Source organism: Uranotaenia lowii, unplaced genomic scaffold (genome assembly GCF_029784155.1).
Source record: "Uranotaenia lowii strain MFRU-FL unplaced genomic scaffold, ASM2978415v1 HiC_scaffold_161, whole genome shotgun sequence".
Classification (NCBI taxonomy): Eukaryota; Metazoa; Arthropoda; class Insecta; order Diptera; family Culicidae; genus Uranotaenia; species Uranotaenia lowii.
The window spans coordinates 40963-65545 of record NW_026597644.1 but is presented as its reverse complement, the minus strand read 5'-3'; the positions used below and the strand labels follow the sequence as shown (position 1 = coordinate 65545).

General features: G+C 39.1%; 2 protein-coding genes across 4 annotated transcripts in view; both read left to right on the top strand.

Moving 5' to 3' along the window:
- The window catches only part of LOC129759466 (fatty acid hydroxylase domain-containing protein 2-like), a 34088-nt gene that overhangs the window by 2943 nt on the left and 6562 nt on the right, over positions 1-24583 (top strand). Inside the window, exons 2-3 of one of the 3 annotated variants that reach the window (XM_055756933.1) lie at positions 7921-8238; positions 8301-8761. In XM_055756933.1, coding sequence (XP_055612908.1) covers positions 8023-8238; positions 8301-8761 — 677 coding nt within the window. In that variant the 5' untranslated portion in view covers positions 7921-8022. Of the gene's footprint in view, positions 1-7681; positions 8239-8300; positions 8762-24583 lie in introns of those variants that run through there. The other 2 variants (XM_055756934.1, XM_055756932.1) reach the window with 2 other exon arrangements.
- On the top strand, positions 18547-23666 carry LOC129759467 (fatty acid hydroxylase domain-containing protein 2-like). The gene is made up of 3 exons (XM_055756935.1): positions 18547-18753; positions 23074-23138; positions 23202-23666. Exons 1-3 carry the CDS (start codon positions 18603-18605, stop codon positions 23664-23666), a joined length of 681 nt encoding a protein of 226 aa, XP_055612910.1. The 5' UTR covers positions 18547-18602.

The window sequence follows — 24583 nt, the reverse complement described above, 5'->3', positions numbered from 1 at the left end:
TTGAGATTACAAGTTTGAACTCCTACAAAATTTTGCGCGTAGTTTCTCTGCAAAAATTTTAAACAATGTACAACGGGCAAAAAAGTGTATAAGCCGCAGGGCTAGAAGTTGGTCACTTTTTAGTAACTTGAGCTGGTCACTCACCAGCTACTTTCTTTTTTTAAACTTGGTTACTAAAGTCACTATTTTTAACAATTTAAGTACAAATGACTACATAATACCTTAAAATACCTTCTTTGCAAATTTGCTGAAATTTATTTTACATGTCGGACTTGATTATCCGTTGACGCGAATTATTCGTTTTAAAGACCAATTAATCCATGCATAAAAATTTGTTTTCATCAACGTTTATATTTCGTCTTATTGTATACATATAGTAGTAATTTAAATTTCCTAATTCTTTTTTAAATTTAATTTAAAGTGGAATTTAGCCTTTTATTAGCTTTTTGTTCGAGTGGGGTTTTCCAAATTTCAAATGAACGTTTATGAGTTCTAAAATGTGAAGTTTTATATGGACTGGTAGGCCATGACTTGTTGGCAACAAACGCGATTTTGTTCGTTCCGTCGCTGACATTTTTATTTTGTAATATTTTAGCAGTGATTTTGATTGAATATTGTGAAACTTTTCTACTACTGAACGGTCGGATGGTACAATAGTCGTGAAGGTTATTGAACTTAGTGCTACCACAAAACTAGGGACAATCAAGAACCGACCGGAAAAATTCTTCATCAAATTTCAGAGACCTCAGGCATTGCTTGTTATTTGGTGAGTTCGTTCCATAACATGTAATTCACGCAGGCGCGGTCCTATGGGGGGGTGATCGGGGTGATCACCCCCCCCAAGCGGCAAAAAACCGTTACGAAGTTCTCGCAAACGTTGGATTTTATATAAAAACTAAGAACTTTTCTTAGTAGGTGTACTTTCGAATTTTAAATTTTTTCCACTCCGTGGGGTTTGTTCAATTTTTTAATCACTTAATAGCTTAAAATTGAAAAAAGTCGGTCCGCCAAACTAAAACAGCTGTAACTTGCAATTCCCTGCACCCAATTTCACCAAATAACTTTTGTTGAGGTACTTACAGCGTTGAATTCGAATTTGCTGACCATATACGCTGCCGGCCATAAGTTTGGGATCACACCCCTCAAAAAATGCTAACTTGTTTGGTCATATCTCAGTCATCTTTTGACATATTGCATTTCTTATGATCTCATTCTAAAGTCGATGAGCAAAACTTTCTTCGTATGTTATTGGCAAAATGTACATATATATTAACTTAATATGGCTTAAACTTGGCTTAAAGTTAGAAAATTTCCTAAAGAATCTTTTTTCATAAACATCAAACACATCAACATCAAAACAATTTTGGCTTAAAATTTGCATAGTGCTTTAAATAGACAAAATTGCTACTTAAGTTATCGATCAAAAGTTTTGGCTCACTCCTCAGTATGGTGTATCGGCAAAAAGTTTGGGATCATGCGAAACATGCAATTCAATTTTCTGCGTATCTCTGTCATCAAACAACGTTTCGCTAATCTGATAAGTTATCTTTAATGCTGAAGAGTGTTTTTTTCGCTTTTTGGATATTTTGTGGAAATGTTTTTTCAGACTAACTTCGTTAAAACTTCAGCCTTAGTTTGATCATGTTTTGATAATGTTCACCAAATAGTCGGTATGCAATATTGTGTTGACTATAACTTTGTTATCTTACAAGTAATTGCAGATCGGTTTGGCTCCATATTTGATGGATGAACATATCTCGATCCTTTTTAGAATAAAAAAGACTTGAGCCTTTAAGTGTTAAATTGCTTTCGGGGCCGTTCAGATACCACGTGGACAAAAAAATGTGATTTTTATCCCCTTTTCCTCTCCGTGCACAAGTATGGATATTTGGCAACCCCTACCTCCCTTCCCCAGATGTCCACCTGAACAGATTCGATTTTTGTTGCCTACATCTTACATCTTTATTTTTCATTGCCAGCTCCGATTTTTACAGAATGCATCTCCAAAGCCGATATTTTTTTCTGAATTAAACATACCCGAAACTGACTAGACAATTTGAATTGAAAAGATTCATTTAAATTTCTGATCTTTTTTAAAATTATTTCTTATTTTTGAACGTTTTTGAAAAAAATTGCTTTTTAATGTATTTGCCTCGACGTAGCAAAAAATGAGCAATTTTGATTTATTGATATAAAACGATTCTTCATAATTTGGTAATTTTTCAGATATTTAGTAATTTTATTTACATACTTTTGCGATTGAAAAAGAAATACAAATTTTTAGATAAATATATGGAAAATGGCCAAACACATAAAATTAAACATGTTTTTTTTCCTGAAATAAGTTTTTTCTAAATTGATTATTCATTTTTCTTTCGAAGGCTCGTTTACTGTGATATTTTACGTCTTTCATTAGCTTCTATGCACTTATACTCTTTTGGCTTGAAAAACGTCATGCATTTTGAGCCGTTATCATAATTAAATTATTTTAATAATGATCCATAGTTTTTATCAAAAAACCCATTCTTTATTTTAAATATTCAAAAATAAAGTGAATTATAAAAGTAAGATATCTGATTAAAAGCATAGGCTTCAACAACTTGCAATGTTTTAATTTTTCCCAGGTAAGATAAAACTATTCCTTCATCCTCTGACTATTTTCTCGAAAACAAGGCAATCGTTCAAGTTGAACATTCGGAAGAAATTTTTTTCAAATTTTTTAGCAACACAGGTGGATTTCAGGATTCACACCAATTATATCGCCGATACTGTGTTAAGCTCATCTACACAATAATATTCAAACTTTTGAGTATAAATCCAGCTTAATCATATAGGTTAAAAAATCCACTCTGAATCTGAAAGTTTGGTTATTTCAATTGCGATTGATTATGACTTTTCACTGAAATATTGAAATAGTATTAACTTTCAGAAATTAACTCTTTATTAAATATTCTTTTATTTTATTCAAACATTATACAGAAAGTTTGGAAATATTGACATGAATAAAAAATACTACTTTTCACTTTTTTCATAAATTATTCGTTGCAAATAAGTTACTATTTCTTTGGATTCACTTCCAAAAAAATTGAAAATCTAGTATGAGAGCTTGAAATTTAAGAATAACATTTAAAAATGAAGTGTCAAAAGCTTCATACCTAAGAATATGATTTCGATGATCTTATTAAGAATTAAATTTATATTTAAAAAATGGAAGAATTTTAACAAGAATTGATAATAATTCAATACTTTCGAACAACGATACAGCAAAATACTTCAGAAAAATAATTAAATATTCAGTTTTTAATTCAGAGCAATTATCAACGAACACTTTTTTCGAATAATTGTTTTGGAATTGTTGCAAAATGAGAATCATTAAAATTTGGTGAGGGTCTTACGCTGATATAAAGATACCCAGTAAAAATATTGTGGATAAGTTGAAGATTTTTTTTTTACATTTTCTTTCACGAAAATGTGAGTTTAATTTTCATTTGTGAAATAACATTTATTTCGAAAACTCTTTCTGATTCTTAAAGTTATAATTTTAAAACTACCAATTGTAAAAATTACGAAAATAATTTTTTTATCAACACTTTTTCGCAGTGAACATCTGAAATTCGCAGATTGTTTTATAAAAGGATATCAAAATAGGTGTATTGAGAAAATTTGTTAAAAGTTTTTACTTTTTTTCTATAAGGCCGGAACAAATTTCAAATCCTTCTTTTGTCACTCGGAGTTGGGACATCGCGAGGGGGGGGACAATAAAAAATAATGCGAAAAACAAATAAATTGAAATAAATTGCACGGAAGCTTGTATGCAACAAAATTTCATATTATATTGTTGCACAAAACCTATAAATCAAGTAATTTTTTATCGAATAATTCAATGAAATCAAGAAAACAAAAGGTGAAATAACTCCCATCTTCTTAAATTTAATTTTTAGTCTTGCAAACTTTCATATATTGGAATTTTTTATAGGAATTTACATAAATTACTTCAAATTTTATTTATTTCCCCCTTCGGGTTTTTGGAAATTTCGAAGGGGGGGTGACAAAAGAAGAAATTGATATTTGTTCCAGCCTAATTTAAATTTTTTAAATTACAAACCTATTACTATACAAACCTACAAAATACAAGTCTTATTTTCAAATCTAAAGCCCCCTTCCACCCCCCCCCCCCCCACCTCCTCCATTCTGTTCCTCAAAATAAACGTTTTTTCGCAAGATAATCACAATCCTTCTTATTGACTGATTTTTGAAAATTTTGAAAATCACCCCCCCCAAGAGCCAACTCTAGGACCGCCCCTGAATTCACGTAACATTTAAGAAGTAGATGTTTCCTGGGGTTCGGAAGTCTCCACCCGGAATTTTCCAGTTTTGGTAGTATGATGAGTTTTTACCGTTTTTACAGTTGCACGAAATCAGAGAATTTCAACATTATTCTATTTAAACCTTTCCAAGATAATTCATTATTGGTTGTGGAACAAAGGGTCCCAAACGCATTTGCAAAATCTATATACAGGGCTAGAAGCAACCATGAGGCAAAAAAGAAGGGGAAAATAGTAACTTTCAAATAAAATAAGGGCAAAATAAGTGACCACATCAAGCCAAAAATAAACATCAAAAGGAGCTTTAAAATTTTCAACCAATAAATTAAATAATCAATTTGTAATTTTAAATACAGTTTTTTATAAGGATAAGCTCCTGGCAAATAAATCAAATGGCTCAAGGCGGGCATCAGACTGAGGCAATCTGATAAAGAACTTTGTCTAAGACCTTAACTTCGTATCATTTAGTTACACATTACATTGCATTTTGAGCCAAAAAAAAATTTTTGGACCTTACGACCTATGAAATTAACCCTCTAACATTAAAAAAAAAAATATTCGAAACCATATGTGGGCACGTTAGAGGGTTAATTTCATAGGTCGTAAGGTCCAAAAATTTTTTTTGTCTCAAAATGCAATGTAATGTGTAACTAAATGAAAACTAATACTATTATTTATCCAAAAAACTAATATTTATCCAACAATTGTCTGAAAAAAGGGCTAAAATAATTAATTTTCTCTTATTTATATAAAATAGCGCCTTTAAGTATGCAATGTCATTAACGTTGAGAAAAAGTTATAGAACTTTCTTCTTCTGTCAGCTATAAATTGTGAAAAAGAACAAACATGACCAAAATAGTCATTTGACATTCTATTTTGAAGTTTTGTTTGATTTTTTACAAGGATTAGGGCTTCCTGAATGAAAGATCAAGTCTTCTTCAATAGGGATCAAGTTTCCCCTAACTTCAAAAATGCTTCTAGTTCATCTACGGGTTCAAGTATCGTTCTAATTTTTTAAGCATAGAAACTTGGGGTTACAAGCTGTCAGAAAATGTAAAAGACGGCAAGTTGCTAAATTTTTCCTAAAAGATATGGTGAAAATAAGAAAAGGGGATCAGGTATCCCCAATCTCCCCTATAGAAGCTCGAAATAAATTTTCAAAACTTGAAAATACAAATAATCGAGGCCGTTCTGTAAAATGAAATTAAAACAAAAATGCACAAGCAAGTTTATGGAGGTAATTTGTAGTGAGATTTGTAAGTAAAATATTAAAACTAGTGACTTTAGTGACCAAATTTCAAAAAAAGTAACTGGTGAGTGCTTAAAAAAAGTGACGAAGTTACTAAAAAGTGACCAACTTCTAGCCCTGAAAATAAAAATGAATTTCTGTCTGTCTGTCTGTCTGTTCTCTATAGACTCGGAAACTACTGAACCGATTTGCGTGAAACTTGGCAGGTGGGGGTATTGGAGGCAGGGGAAGATTCCTATTATGGTTTGAGACCCCTCCATCTCTCATGAAGGGGGGGAGGGGCCTCTCAAACGAAAGACAATTTTTTGCATAACTCGAGAACCCATCGAGCAAATGGTATCAAATTTGGCATGGGGTGGTATTTGGAAACGTGGAATATTTCTTTGAATATGAAGTACCCCTCCCTCCTCTCAGTGGGGTGATAGAAAAGGGGGAGGGGGGCTACCTTACAATTTTTCATATAACTCGAAAACTAATCAAGATATTGGAACCAAATTTGGCACGGGAAAGTATTAGGATACGAAAAATATTTCAATGACTATTTGAGACCCCTGCTTCGTTCCAGTAGGGAGATATAAAGGGGGGAGGGGGCCTATTATAATTTTTTACATTAATACTAATTAAGCAAATGGAACCAAATTTGGCATGGGTGGATATTTGGGAACGTGACATGTTCTAATGATTGTTTGAAACCCCTTCCTTCTTCCAGCGGGGAGGACAGTAGAACTGGAGAGTTGATCGAGCAAATTGAACCATATTTGGCATGTGAGGGTATTTGGATACGAGAAATATTTCTATTATAAATTGAAGCCACACCTATTTTCAGCGGAAAGATATAAAGGGGGAAAGGGGGGCTTCCATACAATTTTTGTTTGCATAACTCGAGAATTAATCTAGCCGAAAGGAACCAAATTTTGCATCAAAAAGTATTTGACTACGATAAATACTTTTATGAATATTAAGTTCTCACCCCTCCATTCAATGGGGAGAACGGAAGGGCGGATGGTACTTCCTTTCAAGTTTATGCATAACTCAAGAATTTACTACGCAAATAAAACCAAATTTGGCATGAGATGGTATTTCAATACTAGAAATTTTTCTATCTGAAACAATTCCTTTCTTGCAGTAGGATGATAGTATTGGGTATATAGGAAGGGAAGAGGAGGCTTACATTTAACTTTTTTTTTTACAAAATCTGAGAAATGGACAAAACTTAACATGGAAAATCATTTTGGTATGATTCTATGACTATCTGACACACCATCCTCCTTTCAGTGAGTAGGTACATAGGAGGAGGGAGGTGAGCCCAATACAATTTTGTTAGCAAAAGTTCTCAATTTATGCAAACGAAGCCAAGAAATGGAAACAAATATGGAATGGAAAGGTACTTGGTTACGGAGATATGTTTCTACGATTGTTATGGACCCTTACAGTGTAGAGAGAGGAAGAAAGGAGAACGCTCCATATACATTTTGTTGTAAAGCTTAAAAACTTATCAACCTATGGAACTATATTTAATATAAAAGGATTTTTGGGAACGAGAAAAATGGGTATGATTATTAAAGATCACGACCTCCATTCAGCAGGGGGTGAAGGGAAGGACAGGAGAAGGGGCTCTCTTATCAGTCTTTTAGCATGAATCCAGAACATATCAAGCAAAAACAACCATATTTTATAAGTTAGATTGTTGTGTACGATTAATTTGAGACCCTTCAGACAGATTTAAATTATCAGATCTTTAACACAAATTTATATAGCAGGATTCAGAAAATTAGTTTATGTTATCTTTGTGTTGCAATTCGAAACTCCAGCTGCAGCTCTCATTTTATAGCGGTTGCTTAAGAATTATGTTATAATTTGATTTAAAATAATGCCAATAAAACAATAAAAATTTGAACAATTTTTGAAAATATCATTTGATTTTGAAAGGTGTGGCAAAGCACACCGGGTCAGCTAGTTTTCTATAAAAAAAATGCACTTGGCTATCGTATCCTGTGCTATTATTATTTTGATTAGAAAAAAGAATAGCCCTAACATGGGAGCTGAGATCAGATCAGTTTTATGGGTGCAGTTTTTAAAGGACATTGGCACGGTTTTGTTTTTTCGAGAAATGTCACGACCGTCGTCATGATCTGCAAAAGCAGAACTATTGAACTTTGGTCTCGTTTTAAGTGTTATACAGTATCTCACTACGTTAGCAGTAGAGAGTAATTCCAAACAATGTCTAGTAGTATACCTATATCCAATCAGCTCTGCTCCGGTGAAATGGATTGGCGATCAAGTGGTTGGAGCTTTAGCAAAATCACTCAAATCATCAAAGCTAATAAATAATTTATTTTGTTTCAGCAGCTCAAAATCTTCGGATGTGTTCAGCTGTTGTTATTAGGCGTCAGGCGAGGAACGAGACTAGTCAGTTATTTATACTTAGTGCACCAAAAACATTCAAAAATGTTTCAAAAATATTGGGATATCCTGCTGGAGAAAACTAATCACAATTATGCTGGCCTGTGGGTGATAGGGTCGACTGGTTATGGCGCTTTGTTGGTGGCTGTTGTTTCTTCCTTTTTCCTGTTTATGGACCTTACAAACAGGCCAAAATGGATGAGGAAATATAAAGTTCAACCGGGTACCAACGAACCTTTAACCGTTATGCAGCTGTCAAAGGTAGGAAAAAAAATGTTCAAATGAAAAATTCTATCAAAATTAGTGATTGCTTTTGTTTTCAGCTATTGAAAACAGCGTTTATCAATATGGTTCTGCTGACTACCCTGTCGAATGGGATGTTCTATAAAATACTCCTCAAAACGGGTTATCAAGAAGAAGCTATTCGGGTGCTTCCATCGCTGGGGTCAGTTTTGAGGGACCTGCCGGTTTTCATCCTGACAGCGGAAGTGATATTCTACTACAGTCACCGGTTGTTGCACACCAAATATTTCTACAAAACCATCCACAAGAAGCACCACGAGTGGACGTCTTCGGTGGCGTTGGCCGCGGTTTATGCCCACCCCGTGGAGCATGTGGTCAGTAACTTGGTGCCGATTTTCGTGGGTATTTTGTTAACCCGCTGCCATGTGGTGACCCTATGGGTTTGGCTCACAATAGCACTGACCGGAACTCTGCACGATCACTCCGGCTATCATCTTCCCTGGTTGGGTAGTTCCGAGGCGCATGATTTCCATCATCTCAAGTGAGTACCTACCACCTTTTGTGTAGAAGCTAGTATAAGAATTCTACTTCGTAAGTCTTGTGAATATGTTATAAAATGACTAAACCCGCGTTCACATGCAGTTTATACAAAGAACTTCCATAATTATTAGAAGCAACTCTACCTAGAACGGTATTTTAAAATAACTGTTGAAAAACTTGTACAACAAAATTCTCGCCTCTTTCGGCGGGATCATTGATGGCATTGACAAACCATAAAAAGCTTTTTACAGTGCATTTTGAATTTCAAATTCATAAAACTATTGCATTCAAGCTCAAGTCTCAACACAGACACAATGTACCCAACTTTCTGAAGACATATACTGCCGTTCTAAGCAAAAGTGTCACATGTGACTTTTGGGTTATTATTTTAGTGTTAAATTTCTTATGAAAACTATACTTTGTTCTGACATTTCTGAAATTTTTATCAAGATGATTGTCCCTTTGTTGATGTTTCTACGCAATAATGTCACTCTAAAGAAAATTCTATGAAAAACGCTAACATATTAAAAAAAAATCTGTTGCGAGATAAAATGATTTTCATTTAAAGGGTTAAATATTTATAATGTTTTTCAATGTTGGTGACGCGAAAAAGTTTGTAGGAGTGAAAGAGAGGGGCCTTCAATGCTTTTTTTTATTTAATGTTATATGCTTATAATGAATAAAATATACTTCCAAAGAAATGATGAGGCTCGGATTTGGTTGAATAAATCAAAAAAGAAGTGAAAGTATTTCACAAAAATGATCCGAGATAGACAAAATCTTCGACTATCTCCAGCTCGTCGCCGTCGATTGTGACCTTGCGGGTTCGGTCGGTCTCGGATCCGCAGGACAGCCAATACTTTGTCTTAGGGGCTGTTCACTAATTACGTAAGCACATAGGGGGGGTGGGGGGGTTTCACATTTGCTTACGATCTCTTACTAGGGGGGTAGGGGGGGTTTCCAAAAATCTTACGTAAGAAACAATACATTAAAAATTCATCACAGCCACAGCCATACGAAACCATATTACTCAGGTTGTATTATTTGTTGGTTAATTTGGTGTTATGTTAATTATCTTTTAATGTCTTTGAATTAATAAAAAAATTGCAGGTTCTATAAAATTTATAGAGAATCAATTCAAACCAATAACACTAAATCACATTATTTAAAAAGATCGTCGTTTTTCGCTTTTCCTCATAACAATCTTTTCAATTAAGAAACTTATAGAAACAACAAGGAAAATGGCGCGTTGTGACACCACAATTTGAATCCATCGAATTTCGAAAATGACTTCATTCAGAAAAAAAATCTTTAAAAATCAATATAAGGCGCTTTAAATAATGAATGTCTAGACAGTTTTTTCAGTGATAGACACTACCAACTCTAAATTTTACAAAAGATTTACCAAAATAATCCTAAAACTTTATCGCTAACCGCTGAATGAGTCTGAGCTTTTAGGTTAGTTGACAACGTGATTGTTGTTAAACATTTTTACCCCAATTCTAGTAGTATAAAATGATATTTTTTTAAAGATTTTTATGATTTTCAGGTAAAAAACATAACAATTTTTTATGGTACATTGTGCTAACCTTATCTCTCTTTTTGAAATCGGAATTTAGATTTTATATCGTTTATTCGATTGTGGAAATTTATTGAAAATTATTGTTATCCCAAACATGTCTTGAAAAATGTTTCCTTTAATCGTGTATGACATTTTATCTGTTGTTTTGTATAGATTGTGCTTTTCCAATACAGCTTTTTGATTTTACTTGAAAAGTGCTTTGCTTTGTAGTATGTATGTCACTTTTTTAATATTTTCAAGCTACTTTTGAAAAAAAAAACGTGTCAATTCCTCTGACACGAATGCCATAATGCTGGTAAAGTGTCAAAAATAAAACTTAAAAAAAGTGTCAGTTTCTCAAAGAATAAAAAACGTAAGATCTTACTAGGGGGGGGAGGGGGGGTTTTGAAAAATCTTACTTTGTCTTACCAGGGGGGGAGGGAGGGTTGAAAATTTCCAAAATCGTGCTTACGTAATTAGTGAACGGCCCCTTAGACGTATTGATCATTAACCCAATTCTTCCTGATTCGCGTTTCAGTTTGCGGTAGATCTTCTCCACCGCCGCAGATGATCTGCTGACTATATTTATGTCGTCGTCAAAGCAGATAAGTTGACTAGATCTGTTGAAAATCGTGTCCCGTATTTCGCCAACCACTCGTCGAATAACACCTAATGGGCAGAGTAAAATGAAACGCGTGTGGTTTTCGTAAGGGCAAGTAACATCATGAAAATTTTATTTATTCTTCATAGCAATCAGTGTTCTAGAGAAAACCTGATTGCTGCGATGGGAAAACTTCTTCACTCCTCCTCAAACTTCTGGATGCTGCAGACCGAGAGCACTTTGAAAGAAATGTATCTTCTCTCGATTCAGTGGCTTGGTCAGTCCCATCAGCAGTTTGCTTTTAACTTCGCCTTTCTCCAACATCCCTGATGAAATGATGACGGATATCAATGTGTTTGGTCCTTGCATGATATCCACCATTCTGGGCAACGCAAATAGCGCTTTGGTTGTCGCAATGGATTACAACAGCCTTCTCCTCCTCAATTCTTCCACGCAGTCGTCGCCACCATAGAGCCTCTTGCACCGCAGCTGACAACGACATGTATTCGGCCTCACATGTGGAAAAAGCAACGGTTTGCTGACGCTTGCTGCTCCAGGAAATAGCTCCTCCTTGCGCGGTAAAGACATATCCAGTAATTGGTTTGCGATCCTCTTGATCGGTAGCCCAATCAGCATCCGCAAATCCATCGATGTCTGGTTTGCCTGTCTTCGTGTACGTCAATCGCATTTTGGATGTTCCTCGTAAATATCGAAACAAGTGTTTCACTGCAGCCCAGTGTCGTTCTCCAGGATTTGAATTGAAACGACTTAAGATGTTGACCGCGTAGCAAATATCTGGTCGAGTTGATTGAGCCAGATACATCAACGAACCTATCGCCTCCTGGTACGGAACGGATTTCATCTTCTCAGCTTCCTCAGCACTCGTTGGGCAGCTTTCACGAGACAACCTCACCGTCGAGTTCATCGGAGTACTGACCGGCTTAGAATTGGCCATGTTGAAACGATTCAGCAATCCGTCGACGTATTGTTCCTGGTCCAGAGCAATTTGATTTGTGCTCCGGGTGATTCGGATTCCCAGAACATGCTTGGCGGGACCCAAATCCTTCATTTTAAATTCTTGATTCAGCTTTCTTTTTATCTCCTTTTTCCACAGATCGCAATTGCTAAAGATGAGTAAGTCGTCAACGTAAACAGCTACAAATAATCTTTTGTTTCCGGAAACCTTGATGTACACGCACGGATCGTAACCGGTGCATTGGAGGCCGAACTTCTTGAAAGCGACATCAAGCTTCTTGTTCCAGACTCTGCTTGACTGTTTGAGTCCATAGAGAGCTTTCTTGAGACGACATACCTTGGATCTGTTGTTCTCGTCGATGAAGCATGGTGGTTGCTCCATATAAATTTCCTCCGTCAAATCTCCTTGAAGGAACGCAGTGATGGCATCCATTTGATCGACCTTCATGTCCCGGCGTGCAGCGAGCACGAAAAGATAACGTAGCGAACCATACCGGACAACTGGAGAGTAGGTTTCCTGGTAATCTACCCCCTTTCGCTGCGAATATCCTTTGACGACGAGCCTGGCTTTGTGTCGATCGATTTTGCCATCACCGTTCAGCTTGGTTCGGTACACCCATTTGCATTTGATTGCATTTCGTCCTGCGGGCAGGTCACAAAGCTCCCATGTACCGTTCGAGATAAAAGCATCATGCTCCTCCTGCATCGCACTTTTCCAGCTTTCGGCATCGTCACGGGCCAACGCTTCTTGATGTGACAAGGGATCATCCGGCAGGAACTGTGAAACATCGGAACCAGTAATTGAACTAAGGGAAAGTAATGAATTATACTTGCCTTGGGGGAGGCGCCCCCGATCGCAGAGCATCAACCGTGTTGGGACCTCATTGTCACCTGGTTGTTCATTCGACGAAGGCGAGGGGGGGCGCAGTGCTGATACGCCCGGATTCCGATCCAGTTTCAATCATCGGCGATGAACCATCAGCAAACTTTGATGAAGGTAGGCCAGTGCAATCGAGCTGATAATTGCGGTATCTCGTAGAAATGAACCGTTCTCTGTTGCTTCGCCTCATCGTGGGAATGGCAGGAACCTCACTTTCGACCAAAGTATCGTTTGCCTCGAAAAAACTTGCTTCCGATTCGGTTTCTTCAGCAGGTTCATCTTCGTTTTCGATTTCGGGTTCTTCTTGAACTGATGTTGACGACATTGGCACTAATTCATTGAAGTCCAACCTGACTAACGTAGTAGCTCTTCTGCCTTCAGCAACGCTTGATTGAGCTCGGTTGATTTCGCCCTCAGCAATGAACGAAACATCTCGGGATTTAAAAATTTCGTCCTTTGCGATGTCGTATAATCGGTACGCCTTCGAATTCTCATTAAAACCAGTGAGAATACATTCGATCGCCTTCTTGTCCCACTTCTTGCGCTTGCACTTGGGTACATGTGCCATCACAGTAGTGCCGAACACTCTCACGTGTTGCAGGTTCGGTTTGCGCCCGGTCCACGCCTCTTCCGGCGTAACGTCGATACCTTTCGTGGGTGATCTGTTTACCAAATAAACAGCAGCAGCGACCGCTTCGGCTCAAAACGGTTTCGGAAGATGCGCCTCGAACAGCATACATTTGGCGCGCTCGACTATCGTGCGGTTGACTCGTTCAGCGAGTCCGTTCTGCTCGGGGGTATACTCGACGCTTGTTTGATGCTTAATTCCGGATTCCTTCAGGTGAGTTTCGAACATCGCGTTGCGATATTCTTTGCCGTTGTCCGTTCTCAATGTCTTGATTTTCCTTCCGGTTTGAGTCTCGGCCATACTCTTGAACTCCTTGAAATTTTGTAAAACCTCTTCTTGGCTCTTGGTTCGCAAAAAATAAATGAAAATCTTGCGGGTTTTGTCATCGATGAAGGACAAATAGTAACGCCGACCTCCCAACGACTCCTCTTCCATCGGACCACATATATCGGAGTGGACCAAATCCAGAATACCAGTAGCTCGCGTTCCGACATGGCTAAACGGCAATCGAGTTAGTTTGCCTTCAGCACACACCTTGCAATCTCCACATTCTTGACCGTTGAATTTTATACCATTCGCGAGACCATCCTTCAGCAGCTTCAAATTCTTGATGCACATGTGTCCCATGCGTTTGTGCCACAATCGAACAGAATCTCGAGTTGGACACGCCAGGACAGACGACTTCTTTTGATTCAGCTTGAACAAGTCGTTGGATCTGCAACCATCTGCAATCAGCTTGCCTCGGGAATTTCGAACCTCACATCCATGCTGGTCGAATGTGACAGTGTGACCTTGTTCCACGATTCTTCCGACAGACAGAAGATTTACGGCTAAATCTGAAACCAATTCAACATTCTTGACGTCTATGGAATATTTGTTACAGGTTGGTTGAAGTTTCGCTGTGCCTTCGCCAACAGTCTTCATGGACTGTTTGTTGGCAGCGATGATACTCCCCGTCGATTCCTTGATATCTTCCAAAAGGGCTTCGTTTTTGGTCAGATGTTTCACCGCTCCGGAGTCGAGGTACCATTCGTTGTCCTCGGTTGTATTCAGTGCTGACAGTACAACACAAAATGCATCACCTTTCCTGTCGACTTTGTTCTTGGTTGGTTCTCTGGCCATACAATCCTTGGCGATGTGCCCGAATTTTTCGCAGCGACGACATTGGGGTCCTTTCGCTTTATTCGGAGCACCTGACGAATTTTGGGATACCTTGGAGTTGTGATTCTTCGGCTTGAATGGACGTCTTGAAACAAAGGCTTGAGTGGGATTGATCTCGGGCATCTCGATCTCCTGTAGCAATTTGGTCTTTATGACGTCACCAGTTATTGCAATACCAGAATTCTCAAGACCCATGACCATCGGACGATATTCCAGCGGCAATCCCGCCAGCAACATCATTCCAATCCACCTATCGTCCAAGGGAAAACCTATTCCTATAAGTTGATTGGCGGTGGTAATCATCCGATTCACGTACGCTTCCATGGTTCCGCAACTTGATAAATTCGTCGAAATGAGCTTGTGTAGAAGAGCCCATTGACGAGTCAGACCGGTGTCTTCAAATGTGTTGACCAGTTTCGTCCAAACCTCAGCAGCAGTGTTCACGTTTTCCACGTGGATGCAGTTTACGGGGTCGAGAAAAAGAATGATTTATCCTCTCGCAATTCGATCCTTCCTAGGATCCACAGCAGGCAAAGAACCGTCCGGATTGGCAGTTGGCTGCACCACGTCCCAGAGATCTTCCACTTCCAGATAGGTCTTGACTGCGAACTTCCAGGTCCTCCAGTTCTCCCGACCGACCAGTCGCTCTATTGCTGGGTGGCCCTGTGTGGCAAAGTTCTGGTTCCGAGCTTGTGCACCATCTCCGCCCCCGCCTTGGCTAGCAGCAACTCTTCTCGTTGTGCTCATGCTGTTTTACTACTTGCTGAAAACTTCCTGATTATCGTTACTTTCTCTGGGTCCATAACCTAATGGGCAGAGTAAAATGAAACGCGTGTGGTTTTCGTAAGGGCAAGTAACATAAGGAAAATTTTATTTATTCTTCATAGCAACCAGTGTTCTAGAGAAAACCTGATTGCTGCGATGGGAAAACTTCTTCAACACCTTCTAGCACCACGTTGACCATCATGCAGGATAGACCATCGCCCTGCGCGATTTGAATGAACTCGACAATTCATTTTGCTTGGCAGCTTGAGTCCTTATGCCAGTCGTGCTTTTTCAAACATATCATCTTTTGCACAGTACACTTTTCAGCGCATTTTAGACACAGAGATTTGCCAAATTGGCAATTCATTTTTGCAACCTCTTCTATGGGTGTTAGAACACCAAACATGCTTCCAAAGATCTCTTCACTTTTATCGCTTTCTTCCCAGTTTGTTTCAGTTGCCAAAACTGCTGTTAAAGGCGAACCAAGTAAATTATTTTCAATTTTTTAACTTTTGGCGAGATCACTCATATGATTGAAATTTTGAAAGTTAGCTTAGCTTAGCTTATCTTAGCTTGATTGACTACTCACATCCACCTTAAATCATTGAACTTAAAACACAACATGAAAAATATCCTTAATCAATAGTTCCTTATAAGCTTCGTCAAACTTTAAATTAATTTTTCACCGATATTAAAATAAACGCATTTCAAATTCCATGATCGCAAGCGTGGCTCAGTGGAACGGATTCCACATCGCCAATGGTTGCTACTCCGTGATTGACCGAAGCCATCAATTTTATCCAGAGGTCAAATGCATGGTATCTGTGATTGACAGCACATTCACAATGAACAAAACTGATGCTCTCTCTTTATACATCAATAACGGCGCCAGTCACGTCCTAATAGTCAATGGATAAAAGAAAAAAGAGAAAAGGGATTGAAAGAATAATAATTCACGCTTTAGGACCGAGGTCACCTCTGCATCCTAGCAAAAAAAAAAATTTGTGTGGATTAGGTAAAAGGATATAATCGGGAAACACTTTTGACTAGTGTTATGCACTGAAAAAATTTACTGAAATTGAAAATGAAACTTAATTCATAATGCAGAGTTTTGAATGTTTCCCGGAAAAACCTTTTTTCAACTAAACAAGCTTGATTCTTCAATTAAACAGTCCAAATCGTTTCAAATGTTTAAACGAATTCTTAAAAAAATAAAAATCCAGTAACCGCAATGAAAAGGTGGAAAATTAATAAACTTTTCATATTTTCCTCCCACCACCTAGTGAAATAGCTTGTCTATTCTCAAATATCATTCAAAACCTCTTTTCACTAATTGTCAGAAGTAAAAATTATAAGCCAACATTTAAGAGCAGCATATTAGACAGGGGGGCTTATTCTGCGACTCGAGTGACATGACTCACGAATTTTCACGTCTTCGTCCTGACTGCAGAAAATGCTTTCGAAAGGAAATTTTTGTATCGATGAGCTCTGAAGACCAATAACAGCATATTCGAACGAAAATTTCGAGCCTAAAAAAGCTATTTAAGCCAGCAAAATGATATAACATTTCGTAAGTCATGTCACTCGCGTCGCAGAATAAGCCCCAGAAAGTCATGTGCCCTAAACGTAACGCGAGAAGATTCGAACTGTCCTTCAACGGATAAATATCGAAGTTTTAAAACATTGAAAGATACTTAGCTCCTGGTGAATTTTTCGCAGCTTTCAGCTTTTTAGCTTTTGATAGATTCACTAAATGCCAGAAGATGTAGCGGTATCCATCGGAAGTACGAAAACATCCTCCTCGGCTTCCTCCTAAGATTTTCACATATCTCGATCGTTTTTAAAACTGATGGATGGCAGGTTGCTCCTAATGTGCACTGAACTTTACAATTTAATTTTTGTTATTTTATCACAAATCATGAAAAAAATTTCACGAATTTTGGCAGGAGAAGAAAACAAAAAACTTCCGCTCTTCCAATGGTTTGAATATTAGAAAAACTTGTAAAATTTTATATTACCTAATTTTATACCTTGAAATTTATTTATTTCCCCCTTCTGGATTTTCGGAAAAATCGAAGGCAGGGAGGATAACAAAAGAATGAATTGAAAATGGATTCGGCTTTATTTGAAATTTGTAAACCACGTTTTGTTTTTTTTTTTTTGGTCGAAGCAACATGAAAGTGATTAAGCTTTTGATCGTAAATCATAAACGAACAATTTCTCAGCAGATTTTCATGTAAAAGTTTTTGATAATGATTAAACATCCTCTAAAAATAATAGATTTACGAAAGTTTCGATACAAAAACCTATTTACCGGTGTTCCGTTAGAATGCAATAAATGTGATGACAATGTTACGTTAAAAAATGGTACTTAGCTTTGAGTCCCGGTCCAAGAACTGTTAAATCCCTGCATCTATACTTCCTTCATCTTTAGTGCAGTCTTCAGTCCGGAGGTCCAAGGCGGCTGATTTGAGCTTGGCATTAGATCAGGGAACCGGGAACCTGAGCAGCACAAATCCATCTGCCAAATCACAGCAAATCCGACTTCATTCCCCGTTGCACCAAACCAACTGTACCGAAATTTCAAAAAAATTTCAATTTGTTCGAAAACTTCAACAGTTTTTGGAAGAGCAATTTTTTTCAAGTCTCATGTGGTTGAAATTTTGAAAGTTAATCAAAAACTTCAACCGTCTTCTCCGGATAAACTGAATTAAACTCTTCTTTTCATTTAACTTGAAGGACTTGTTTTATTAATTTCAGTCTAATCAGTTTGACTGACCATCCAAAAGACCTCCCCGATTACTTCGATCACTATCGGAAATTGGAAACTATACCACAGTGTCTAACAGTTGATTATTTACCTACCTCTTTCTTTTCGAAAGGAGTCCTTAATTCAGCCTCTCATCATTAAATAATATCATAACATAGATCTCTTCATGCATTTTCCTCGTTTTTTTCTCGATCTTGAAAAATGGTTCTGTAATTGATCAGGTCAATTTAGTTCTTTATTTCTTGTCTACTTCAAAACCTAGTGATGTCAGATTTAACCGTTACTAATATGTTGAACATTTTTCGGTAAGTACACAACAGGTGACTTCCGCACAAAATGAAGGCTGTCGAATAACCAATTTTTGCAAATGGAAGTCACGTCCGAACAATTTTCGGATCTGACCGGGGATCGAGAGTTCAGTTGAATGAAAACGGTGGCACGGTGCAGTTTTTCGTGTAACAGTGACTGAGGTGTGCTGGAAAAAGCGAAAATAGAACAACCATGTGGCAACACCATTGGGACGTTCTGCTCGAACGAATAGATTACGACTATTTTCGGTTATTTGTAGTGGGTACCGTGATCTATTCCACACTTTTGACTGCGGTTGTTTCTAGCCTTTTCCTGTTTATGGATCTCACTAACAGGCCAAAAAAAGGTTCTTAAAAAACCTGTATTGCATACGGCCCAATAAAAAACAACTGCTGCTTCTGCTGTTTTTATTTACGGACCCCGATACTCCCATCAAAACAAACACGCCCTATCCTGCTTACTCCGCTGAAGATTTGCCGAGCTACAAAAAGTAAACAACATCATTCTCCATCTCGCTCCAGCTAAGAGGATCCAGGTAACGTCAACATTCTAGACCGGGAGCCCGGGTTCAAAAAAAAATTTTAGTGACAGCTGACAGCTGAAGCCCGTGAAGCCCATTTGACAAATTACACAGCAGCGCCACCTGAACGTCAACTTTGGTAACATTTTATCAGGAAATAAGTTTTCACAATGTCGAATCTATGTGAAAAGTGCGCTAATACTTTTGATGGGGAATTTGTCAAATGCGGAGTTTTTTGCTCGATTGTTGTTTGCCTCAAATGCTCGGGTCTGCATGAAAACTCTCGCGCGGATCTTCGCAAAAATACGCATCTTGTTTGGATGTGCAACGGTTGCAAGTTGATGATATCCAAAGCTCGTTTTTCTAATGCTTTGATTTCAACCAACGTTGCAAACAATGCTTTAATTGACTCCTTGAAGGATTCACTTAGAACTGAGATCCGCGAGAGTATTCTACAAGAAGTCAGGAATGAACTACGTTCTAACCCTCCTCCGATAAACGTTTGTGCCACTCCTACTCTCAAACCAAGAGCTGGTCCTTCCATGGGATCCGCTGCACCTACTTCTGCTCATCTTAAACGTCGTCGTGATAAACCACTTGTTATCGAGAACATCAGTGCACGTCAGCCAAACCTAATGTGCGCCGTGGGTACCGGTGCGGCTAACAACGAAATCACGATTCAAAACCATTTGTTTACGGCATCTCCCTCATTCTGGCTCTATCTTTCTGGTATTGCTCCAAGTGCGCCTGAAGAAAACATTCTGCGGTTTGTGCGTTCCCAACTAGGTACAGATGAAGTTCAACTAAAAAAATTGGTTCCCCTGGGCAGAGAAGTTAGCACCTTGTCATTTGTCTCTTACAAAGTTGGAATTTCTCTTGACTTTAAAGAGAAAGCTTTGTCATCAGAGACCTGGCCCGCTGGAATTCGTTTTCGCCAGTTTGTAGAGAATACTTCCGAACGTTTTTTTCCCAACCCGAAGCAGCCCCGTTTGGAATTCAAACCGAATCAAATGACACCTTTCGCGACTCCAATTTGAGCGAGGCGACCAACTTCGATAATCAACCGTATCAAGAAACTCAACCCGCCACTGCTGATTCTTCTCCGCCATCACCCGCTCCATTCAGCACATCAGTTCTCGCTCATTCCGCCACAACGAACTCAAACGCCCAGCTAATGGTGTATTACCAGAACGCCGGTGGTATGCGTACCAAAACCAATGAGTTTTTGTTAGCACTGTCTTCATGTGACTATGATGTCATCATGATAACAGAGACTTGGCTGAAGAACGACATCGGCAACAGTGAACTAGCCTCTAACTATAAGATCTACCGTAATGATAGAAATGCCAACACAAGCCATCTAAGACGTGGAGGAGGTGTGTTAATTGCAGTTCGACATGGTATAGACGTAGCCTCGGTTGCGATACCAGGCTGTGACCACCTAGAGCAAGTTGTTGTGCGAATCAAAGATCGGTGTCGCAATGTCTATTTCTGCTGTGCCTATTTTAGGCCAAACAGCGAAACTGCCATGTATGCATCTCACATGTCTGCTCTCGAATTCTTGACGAATATGATTAGTAGTAATGATATAATCGTCTTGGCTGGGGATTACAACCTACCGAATTTGCTTTGGACCTTCGACGAGGATGCAGATGGATTTTTACCAGTAAACGCCTCCACCGAGCAGGAGCTTGCTGTCATCGAATCGACGATAGCCTGCGGGTTGTCTCAGATGTGTTCGCTTGCGAACGCCAATGGTAGAATTCTAGACCTTCTGTTTGTGAATAGACCCGATTTAGCTGATATTTTACACCCTCCAAACGCAATTTTAAACACCGACCGACATCATTATCCAACTGTTTTACTGCTCGACTATTTTTCTGACGAGCTTACGGATCCCGTTAGCTCGCATAGACTAAATCTAGATTTTATGCACTGTGATACCGACCGTGTTATGGAATTGTTACTGAACACAAACTGGCAAATACTTTTCGAAGGTCTGAACATCGATGTTGCTGTATCAACCTTCTATGATCATCTCTGGGACGTCTTACACATTCACACGCCGCCTAAACGACTACCCCGACATCAGCCTTACAAGCTCCCTTGGTGGAATTCTGAGTTACGGAGGAGCCGCAACTTAGTTCGCAAAGCCCGTAAACGCTACCTTCGAGACCGAACGGACCAAAACAAGTCAATGCTCTCAAGGCTAGAGATTGCATATTCGACTCTTCGCAACGCTGTTTTCAACCAATATATTTCTAACATCGAACGCAACGTGAAGCAAGATCCTTCGACATTCTGGAAATACATCAATAGCCGCCGCCTTACTAATTGTATCCCATCGTCTATGACGCTTCAAGGACGCACATCGGAAAACATCAAAGAGTCAGCTGACTTGTTTGCAGATTTTTTTAGCAGCGTGTATAGCCCAGTCACTCCTGATTGTAATAATGTGTACTTTGATACACTTCCTAGCTATGACATCATTCTACCGCAACCCGTTTTCAGTGAACAAGAAGTTCTTAAAGTACTAAATTCTCTTGATCCCTCGAAAGGATCTGGGCCTGATGGGATTCCAACATCGCTTGTTGTAAAGATAGCTGCTTCGCTTGTCACACCGCTGTGCATGATTTTCAATCGATCGATCTCGGAAGGTACTTTTCCTACTCTGTGGAAAATCGCATCAATCTCACCGATCCATAAGTCAGGAAATGCTCATCGTGTGGAGAATTACAGGCCAATATCGATTCTTTGCTGCTTTTCCAAAGTGCTAGAAGTCCTGATATACGAGAGAATCTACTCAGCAGCCTCTCCAATTCTAACCGATGTCCAGCACGGGTTCATCAAAAAAAGATCAACCTTGACTAACTTAATGATTTATGCCAGCGATTTGCATTCTGCAACAGGTAAAAAACTGCAAGTGGATTCGATATACGTAGATTTTGCTAAAGCTTTCGACAAAGTACCTCACAGAATCGTAAGAGAAAAACTTGATCGATATGGATTTCCCGAGTGGGCAACTAAATGGCTGTATTCGTATCTGCTGAATCGTAAAGGCTTTATAAACATTCGTGGGACTCACTCCTCCGTATTCGACATGCCGTCTGGTGTTCCGCAGGGTAGTCATCTTGGACCGCTCATCTTCGTGATTTTTATTAACGACCTGGCAACATTCCTTCAGTCGCCGAAACTGCTGTTTGCAGATGATCTCAAAATCTACCGGACCATCGATTCGATATTGGATTGTGTTGCGCTTCAGGAGGACGTCGATCGATTATTAGTATGGTGTGGATTACACGGTATGGAGGTTAACGCCGAAAAATGCAAGTGTATAAGCTTTTTCAGAACTAGAGCCTCTGTTGTCTACGACTACGGTCTAAGGGACACCTCTCTCGAAAGAGTAAGCTTTATTAAAGACCTCGGAATAACGTTTGACCAAAAGCTCTCATTTGTTCAGCACACCGCGACCACTGTAGCCAAAGCCTTCGCTTTGCTCGGCTTCCTGCGTCGGAATACACTCAGCTTTGAGGACCCGTATGCTCTGAAAACAGTTTTCTGCTCATTGGTACGCAGTGTTCTGGAATATGCGGTACCGGTCTGGGCACCCTACCACTCTGTCCACAGCGAAAGACTCGAAAGGATTCAGAAAAAATTCCTCCGCTACGCCCTGCGACGATTGCCATGGCAAGATCCCGTACGGTTACCACCCTATTCTGAGAGGTGTGCCTTGCTATCAATGACGTCTTTGAGCCAAAGAAGAACCTTTCTACAGCGCACCTTCGTTTACGATATCTTGACAAATGCCGTTGACTGCCCGCAATTGCTTCAGAGATTGAACATATACGTTCCAGCACGCCGACTGCGTAATCAAACCATGTTTTGGCTGCCAAGAAGCAGGACTGTCTTCGGACAGAATCACCCACTCTTTCGATGTTGTGAAGTTTTCAATGCTGTTTCTCACTTGTTTGACTATCATGTTACAAAATCTAAGTTTAAATGTGCAATCCGTGACGTCACCTAACCTAATTGCAATGTAATCTAAATATAAGCTAATCTTAAACAATCAGTCTGTATGACAATAGTCAAAGACTCCAGAAATAAATAAATAAATAAATAAATAAAGAAATAAATAAATAAAATGGATGAGAAAGTACAAAATTCAACCGGGAACAAACGAACCGTTAAGCCTGAATAAATTAGTCCAGGTGGTCCTTTGAGAAAGGATTTTCTAGCAGATCAAATACTAGTCTGATTGTGATTATTTGCAGCTGATCATCACAGCTCTGTTCAATTTGGTAGTGGTAGGTGCCACATCAATTGCCATATTTTACAAACTGGGCATTTTGCTTGGTCATAATCCGAAGACTTTTCGAGAACTTCCAACGTTGGGAACAGTTCTGCGTGCCATGCCTGTGTTTGTTGTGGCGGCCGAAGTGGTGTTTTACTACAGCCATCGACTGTTGCATTGTAAGTGTCTCTACAAACTGATCCACAAGAAGCACCACGAGTGGAAGTCCCCGGTGGCACTAGCCGCAGTCTACGCCCATCCCATCGAACACGTGTTCAGCAATCTTCTACCCATGTTTGTGGCCGTGGTCCTGACCAGATGCCACGTGGTGACGCTATGGGTTTGGGTCACTATCGCTCTGATCGGTACCTTGCACGATCATTCCGGGTACCACCTACCATGGTTGGGACCTTCCCAGGCCCACGATTTCCACCACCAGAGGTAAGTGCGAGATAAAGGGGTTTACGATTCTCTCGAAAAGGAACCCCATTTGTCATTCGATCAATTTTCCGACTGATCGATCAGTTTCCGCACGAATGTTGGCACGTTTCTCAAACAAAACATTTAAATGAAAAGAAACCATTAGAAAAAAAAACAGCCAACGATCGCACCTTCAATTATTGTCAATCCGTCGCATAATTTTTCTCCTCCACACTTCCGTATCAAAAACTAAGGCTTTTGAGGCCACTAATTTATTCGTTCTATGCCACTGGAAACTCAATAGTTTGGATGGGTAATTCCGTTCCATTCGAATGTCCCTCCCCCGCGAGGGTAGGTCATCGTGGCGTTTAGTTTAGTTTCAAAATTGGTGCAGTGCAGTGCAGTGTTTCAGTGGTGTTTCTTTCTGCGTTTTTGACGGTCGCCATGTTACAACCATACTGGGATCAAGTACTAGAAAGAATAAATCATGATTATTTTAGTTTACTAGTGTTTGGTTCGACCATCTATTCGACGCTTCTGGTGACGATTGTTTCTAGCTTTTTCCTGTTTATGGACCTCACAAACAGGCCAAAATGGATGCGAAAGTATAAGATTCAACCAGGAACCAACGAACCGTTAACGCTACCCCAATTGGTCAAGGTATAGCTGAGTTGATCTAAAATAGCAACCTTGTGATCAATTCTAATTTTTCGTTCCTGCCCTATTTAGCTCGTAAAATTGGCTTACTTCAACCTAGTAGTGGTTGGGGTCCTGTCGATTGCGGCTTTTTTCAAAATAGCCGTTTTGTTGGGTCACGATCCAGCCGATCATGTCTTGCACCTGCCATCCTGGGGATCGGTGTTGGGTGCCGTTCCTGTTTTCGCTCTTTCGTTCGAGGTGGTGTTCTACTACAGTCACCGGTTGTTGCATACGAAATGGTTC